Below are 7,180 nucleotides of genomic sequence, written 5' to 3' on the forward strand. Positions count from 1 at the left end.
TTTAGTATTGGAATTTATTAAATCAGCAATATTCATGTTTTCTTGGGAGAACAAAAAGTGTGGTACACTTCTCCCTTACTGCTTTGTTACAGTGGGAAGTACCTTGTTGTGGACGTCAAAGCTCTGTGGGACTTAAGCATTGTAAAACTTGAGTGGAAGTGAACTTAGCTTATCTCAGTTATGTTAAAGAAGCCTGGAAGAGAAGTGGGGTGAAAAGGATGTTGAAAAATGGTGGTAACAGAGCATGGATGGATTTTTGAATCCTAAACAGTTCTGTCTTGTTAGCCATATGACATGTCACCTCACAGTTTAAAGGACAAACTGAGTTTAATTGAATACTTTAATTCGTCTAGTGGGTGTGTATGTATGTGCATGCGAGGGAAGAGGCCAGTGCCAAGAACAGTAACAAAATATTCCTCTGGGTTTAGTCATTATGCTAGGGCTGTGCATTGTGGAGGTATAGGAAAATATTTTTCTGCTTCCAAATTAAGCATTTGCTTCTGATGACAGGATGTTTTGCTCAGCACATTTGTGCTGAGGAGGTGTTCTCAGGATCACATTGGCTAGAGCTTTGTCTGTTGTACTGGTTTGGGCTGGGATAGAGTTGAATTTCTTCACAGTAGCTTGTATGGGGGAGAGTTTTGGATTTGTACTGACAACAGTCTTTTCATAACTCATGGATGTCATAGTTACTGCTGAGCAGTGCTTACACAGGGCCTTTTCTGCTCCTTCACATTGTCCTGACAGTGAGCAGGATGGGGGTGCAGAAGAAATTTGGAGGGAATATAGCTGGGACAGCTGACCTCACCTGACCACAGAGATATTCCATACCATATGGTGTCATGCTTGGCAGTAAAAATCAGCGGAAGATTGAAGGGGATGGGCTGCTGCTCAGGGTCTGCCTGGGCATTGGTCAGTTAGTGGTGAAAGTCATCTTGTTTTGTAAGGAAGGAAGAAGCTTCTAACAGCAGGAGAGGGAATCAGAAGCAGCAGCTCTTTCTGCAGCAGTCACAAGAACAGGAGGAGGAAGGGACTGAAATAATAAATAGGAAAGAGACCACCTGATCCCTATACCTAAATGATCTGTGAGACAGCAAAAACATTTCAGCTGTCAACCAGGTGAGCAAATTCTCAGCTGATTGCTCCAATGCTGGGAAATTGGGGCCGATAGTCAGGAATTGGAAGGTAAGGAAGCCCAGCAGCTGAGATCCCTTGCTTGGAATAAGGCCATTGACAACAGGATTGTGAAAGGATCAGGAGTCCTCAGTCTTTGGAGCTGAAAGACAGATGTTTCTTCAAGGAAGATCTTTCAAATTCCTGACGCAAATGGACCACTATGGTTGGGGAGGTATCCTGTATCTGAGAGAATTAGCTGTGGTGGTGAAGCCAAGAAATCCAGAAAAGAACTACTCACAGACTTGTATCCTTGAGTAGCAGGTGTTTGTTTATTCAGCGCTGGGTACAGGGGGATTCACTCCACCAACTTGTGCAACTAGGAGTAAAAACTTCATGGTTTAGATACACTAGATGCTTATACATATTCATTATTTCCAGGAATGAGTGTATATTATTATAGTTAGTTCCTGGAAGTCAGTATCATACTCTCCTCCTTCATCTCCTCCCACTTGGTGCTGGTCCAACAGCTTCCAGTGGTTGTCTGGAGGTCTTCAGGAGGAAAGCTGGTAGTCTTCATCGGGTTGAACTTTTTACCTTTGGCTTTAACACATGCTCTATAGTCCTGTTTTCCTTTGCTAGTCCTCAGAACTGATAGTATTCAGTTTGTCTTCCTCTTATCTTCTTGTCCACCCAGTTTGTCTATCACGACCAGCAGGTCCTTTTATCTTCTGGTTCTACTTGAATTTTATCATTTACCTCCGTTCACAGCTTAAGCAATCCTACAAGTATGTTAACTTAGGTTTGCTAACATAAGATCTTCTAAAGAACATCTTGATAAAGTGCTTTGCTATTTTACTTTCTTTGTATCAGTGGAGGTGATCTGTATCAACCGGGATGACAACCATATATCCAAAGACTGGTAAAAAAAATCATGGCATATAAAAAGCTGGTTCATGTGTTATATATAAAGATGTTTTTTTGAGCTCAAGTAGTTGAAAAACTTACGGCAAAGAGGATATTTTTTTCAGTCTTCTGCAAAATGTCTAGTAAAATCTTGTGCAGGTAGTGATACTGTATGTACTGTTTTATTGTCTGTGCTACACAGAAGGGGACTTGGACTGACAACTGTGATTCTTCTTGTGCTGATTAATGTTATTTTTTAAAAGAATATCATGTTAAGAACATTTGCTTTGCTTACATATACTCTGAATTTTTATTTTTACATCTAGGGAACATGAATGGTTTAAGCAGGACCTTCCGAAATACTTGTTTCCTGAAGACCCATCATATAGCTCTACCATGATTGATGATGAAGCCTTAAAAGAAGTGTGTGAGAAGTTCGAATGCACTGAAGAGGAAGTGCTAAGTTGTCTATACAGCCGAAATCATCAGGACCCTTTAGCTGTTGCTTATCACCTCATTATAGATAACAGAAGAATAATGAACGAGGCCAAAGACTTCTACTTGGCTACAAGTCCACCAGATTCTTTTCTTGATGATCACCATCTGTCTCGCCCTCACCCTGAAAGAGTACCATTTTTGGTAGCGGAAGCACCACGTCCTCGCCATACTCTTGATGAGCTGAATCCACAGAAGTCGAAACACCAAGGTGTAAGAAGGGCTAAATGGCATCTGGGAATACGGAGTCAGAGTCGACCAAATGATATCATGGCTGAAGTTTGTCGAGCAATTAAACAGCTGGATTATGAGTGGAAGGTAACAAAGGATCTTTACATCAAACAACAATGCATCTTCCTTTGAGCTGTGTAGCCCAGAGGTCTGAAAGTATGTTTTCCAGTGCTGGAATATAATCTCATGTGCATGTGCTATCTGCATTTGCTGTGCCAGAAGGGTTTTGGGGGAGGCCATTCATGTTAATGGGTAAAAAAAAGTCGAGATAACATGTCTGAGTATTCTACTGGGGCTATTGGAATGTGTTTATGTTGGTTTAAAAAAAACCCCAAAAAACAAAACACAACCCACAAATCCAACAGGTATTTTCAAGTAGGCCTGAAATCACTTGTTAAGTACTAGTGAGTTGAAATGATGAGATAGTATGCAGTGATTTTTCAATATGTGGTGGTTTTCAAGCAGTTCTGGTTACTGACTCGACCTCTTTTGTACTAGGTTGTAAATCCATATTATTTGCGTGTTCGAAGGAAGAACCCAGTAACAAGTGCGTATTCCAAAATGAGTCTGCAGTTGTATCAGGTGGACAGCAGAACATACTTACTGGACTTCCGTAGTATTGATGGTACGTAAAAAATTACATAAGTTAATTGAGTTGTACGAGAAATCATTCTAAATGCAAACATGACTTAATTTACTTATTTAGAAATGAAGTAAGTGTTGCCCTTTATTATTTTAAGCCAATCTAATCTGTATTAATGTGTTGATTCCTTCCTTAGGTGGTGTTCCAGTGATAGATGATTAGCTGCTGCATCCCTTAAGTAATAGCTTTATTGCTATATTGCTCATATTGCAATAGCAATATGAGCTTCTGAAGTGCTCCATTTTCTGTCTGCATGAGCACTAATACTGCTAGTGCAAAAGGGGACAGGGCTGTTGGGGCTGAGATGTGTATCACCCTAAACTGCCTGTGGAGCCCCACCCCAAATGTAAACATTAATTTAGGTCTGAAGTAAGCATGTGAATAACATTTCCTAGTGAAGTTAAAGCTTGACGTTTAGGCCTTTAAATTTGCCTTGGGCTGTATGTTGCTGTACTGATTGTGACTGAGAGGGAGTTAACTTTGTTCAGAGCAGCCTATATGGTGCTGTGTTTTGGATCTGTGAGTAAAACAGTGTTGATTACACATTGGTATTGATGAGCAGTACTGGCACAGTATCTAGCCTTTTCCCCCACTCTGTTGCACCCACTGTTGGGAGGGAACACAGCCTGCAGAGCTGAGCCAGATTGAGCAAAGGGATATTCTGTTCCATATTATGTTATGCTTAGAAAAGAAACTGTGGTGATGGAGCTTTGTGGAAGATAACCAGACTGGCTGGCCATGAGTCTGCTCTGGAGAGATGGCGAGTTGTTGCCTTTGCATCACTTCCCCCCTCCCCCCCCTTACTGAACGATGTTTATTTCTATCCATAAGTTTTCCCACTTTTGCCCTTCCAGTTTTCTTCCCCATTGTGCTGAGGTATTGGCTGCCAGGCAGAGTCAACCCATCAATGCTAGTAGTAGCTAAAAGTTGAGATAGTAGTTGCACGCTTGCAGGAAGGGAAGTCCTGAAAGCATTAGGTCTAACCTCTAGAAATAGGTATTTTATAGAGTGACAGTAGCACAGCATGCAAATCCTGGTTGGGTGTCTTCCTGGAAATGAATGGAGGAGCTAGTAGAGACTGGCCATAATGCTTGTTTATGAGCTTAGCAGACGAAGGTAAAATTACCTACAGCCAGTGGTGTAGGTGACATGGCTGGGAAAACATTGCATGGAAAAAGGATTTATTGGAGTGTGGCTGGATTACAGCGTAGTATAGCTAAGACTATGTCTCATGACAGTTTAATCTGATCTGATTTAGCAGTGCAGTTCTTGCCTTGTTCCTTCTAACAGTATAGGCACTTGCTTAGATCCAGTGGCTGTTGATCTAGGGGACCAATAATTTTCTTTTACTAACCTACCACAGTATAGGACAAATACCATCCCTATTGGAGAGGGCATGACAGCTTAGAGGCATGCAGCTAGGGAAGGGCAACCTGCTACAGTCCTGGTTTCAACTCTTGAGGAAATGCAACCCAAGGGCATGGATTTGTAATATTTTTTCCAACAGTGAAGCTATTTGACATTCTTTTCTCTCCACCATGGTTAACGGTTCTCTCTTCCTCTTACTGGTTTGTAATGTAAAGTAGCTTTGATCGGTAAACAGGAGAGACTGCCTTTTCACTAGTTTCTCCAGAATTAACTTTTCTCATGCTAGGCTAGAGTCGAGTTAATGTTCAGTATCTAAAATAAAAACAGAGATACTTCAGCAGAACACTGCTTCTAGGATGAAAGTGTTTCCTCTTCATACTGAAGGTGAACTTAAGCTCCTGCAGCCCAAATGTATGACATTCTATGGTGGAGAAACTTCCAAAAGTGAAGCATAAATTAATGCAGATGCTAGGAGTTATAATGTACTCATGAATTATAATAAAAATACAAGTAAAAACAATGTATAAATACCCAAATAGAAAAAAGTAGATGCTAGCAAAACACATCTACAAAATGTTTGAACTGTTATTTAACTTATGATGCTATCCTGTTTTTCTTTTAAGTGAGCTAACTTGAACTATTAGCTGCTGAAGTCAGTTCATGAAAAATATGGTCAGTGCTGGTCTAAACTAGATGTAAATGGTTCTTGAGCACAATTCAGAGCACAGAAGTAACACTTTTGTGTTACTATATGTATAAGCTTTTATTTTGTTGCAAATACACACTTCGTAAAAGCTGTTTATGCATTAAGATTTTAAAAGACAAGACATAGAAATGTGAGAAGAAGATATTTGCTGTTCCTATAACTGGTTTGTTACTGATACACAATTTTCCTCCTCTTGCCTTGCCCCCAGAGGAAATTACTGAAGCAAAGTCTGGGACTGCGACTCCACAGAGATCAGGTTCTGTGAGCAACTATAAGTCTTGTCAAAAGGATTCAGATGCTGATGCACAAGGAAAATCTGCAGATACATCCCTTACCTCATCAGTGAACTCCTCTCTTGACTCTTCCACAGCTGATGTAACTCCAAGACCAGGCAGTCATACAATAGAATTTTTTGAGATGTGCGCAAATCTTATTAAAATACTTGCACAATAATTTTGAAGATGGGCTTATTTCTTTTCTAGCAATAAGCATGCCTAAATCGTAGTCAGATGCTTCCAATTATAATCATGTTAAATTAACTAAGTCGCTGAAGAAGCCACAGAATGCAATTTGCACAGGGATTAAAATGATTGTGGGCAGTTAACATATATTATTTTGAAGCTGGAGTGAATTCTGATTGCCTGCTGTCCAATAGCGTAACACAGGTACAGGAAATAACGTGCCCTTGGGGTAGTTTTGATAACATTTTACCTTGAGTGCACATTAGACTGCATATAACATTTAAGTTAGGTGGACCTCCTTGGATTTTTTCACTGGTGATACATATATCTGATGCACTGTAAGTAAATGTACACTTACTAGTTCAGTGACCTAAGTATGACTTGTTGGTCACCCTCTACAGTTGTGACTCAGTTGGTCAGAACTATCAACATTTTCTAACAGTAATGTGTTAAAACTGCTATGTTTCTTCTCCCTATTTGACAATAAATAATAGTTTGACGTGTTACAATGTACTGCTCTTAACAATAATTTTTATTAAATGCATGCAAATCCTGCCAGTTGGAACTGCGTATAGATGCTCTGTAATATACTGAGGGTGAAATTCTATGGGCAGTGAGCAGAACAATTGAGTCCACAACAATGGCAAGAGACTTAATGCTGAAAAGACTTGGCACCTCATGGGCTAAACCAAAATGTTGCTCTCTGGAGGAGAACTGTGAGGATGCTCCTGGTCTGTGCATGTACCTTAGTGTGGTAGCAGCATAGCAGCTTCCCACTGGTACTGCAGGCTGAGAATCCTTTTTAGAAATGTGGTCCTGTAGTTAAAAGCACAGTCTAGGTCTGTTTCGTCCTATTCCAGAATCTGAAATTGACTATTTTCAGCATATATGTTAATACTTTGATACAGCTGGTTATCACATGTTAACTTAGGATAGACTATATAGTATTTACTTTGCAGCTAAAACTACATATATAGGTTTTTAGTTTTTCCTGATCACCTTAGAGCAAACTTTATTTGATATAACTATGAATTAAACAGTCTAACTTCAGTTCAACATTGAAAACTGATCGTGACAACTTGAGTGCTAATATTCAAAAAGTTTTCAGTAGCAGATTGCAATTACCAATAATACAAATCCTTCTGCATTTATGGTTTTTGCAGTGTTTCAGGAAGAAAATTGAACCTTATGTTAAAATCATATCTAGTACTTGCATGAAAGCATTTAGTATTTTAAATTGGATATAGTTAGCCACAG

At 39.7% G+C, this 7,180-nt stretch overlaps 1 protein-coding gene across 1 annotated transcript in view; it reads left to right on the forward strand.

The window, feature by feature from the left end:
* PRKAA1 (protein kinase, AMP-activated, alpha 1 catalytic subunit) overlaps window positions 1–6,475 on the forward strand; it is a gene marked incomplete at its 5' end in the record, with an annotated part of 10,362 nt that extends 3,887 nt beyond the window's left edge. The window contains 3 exons of the mRNA XM_009081995.1: window positions 2,346–2,832; window positions 3,244–3,370; window positions 5,671–6,475. Coding sequence (XP_009080243.1) covers window positions 2,346–2,832; window positions 3,244–3,370; window positions 5,671–5,915 — 859 coding nt within the window. The remainder of the gene's footprint in view (window positions 1–2,345; window positions 2,833–3,243; window positions 3,371–5,670) is intronic.
* Between the last annotated feature and the right edge of the window lie 705 nt (window positions 6,476–7,180).

Source organism: Acanthisitta chloris, unplaced genomic scaffold (genome assembly GCF_000695815.1).
Source record: "Acanthisitta chloris isolate BGI_N310 unplaced genomic scaffold, ASM69581v1 scaffold13700, whole genome shotgun sequence".
NCBI lineage: Eukaryota > Metazoa > Chordata > Aves > Passeriformes > Acanthisittidae > Acanthisitta > Acanthisitta chloris.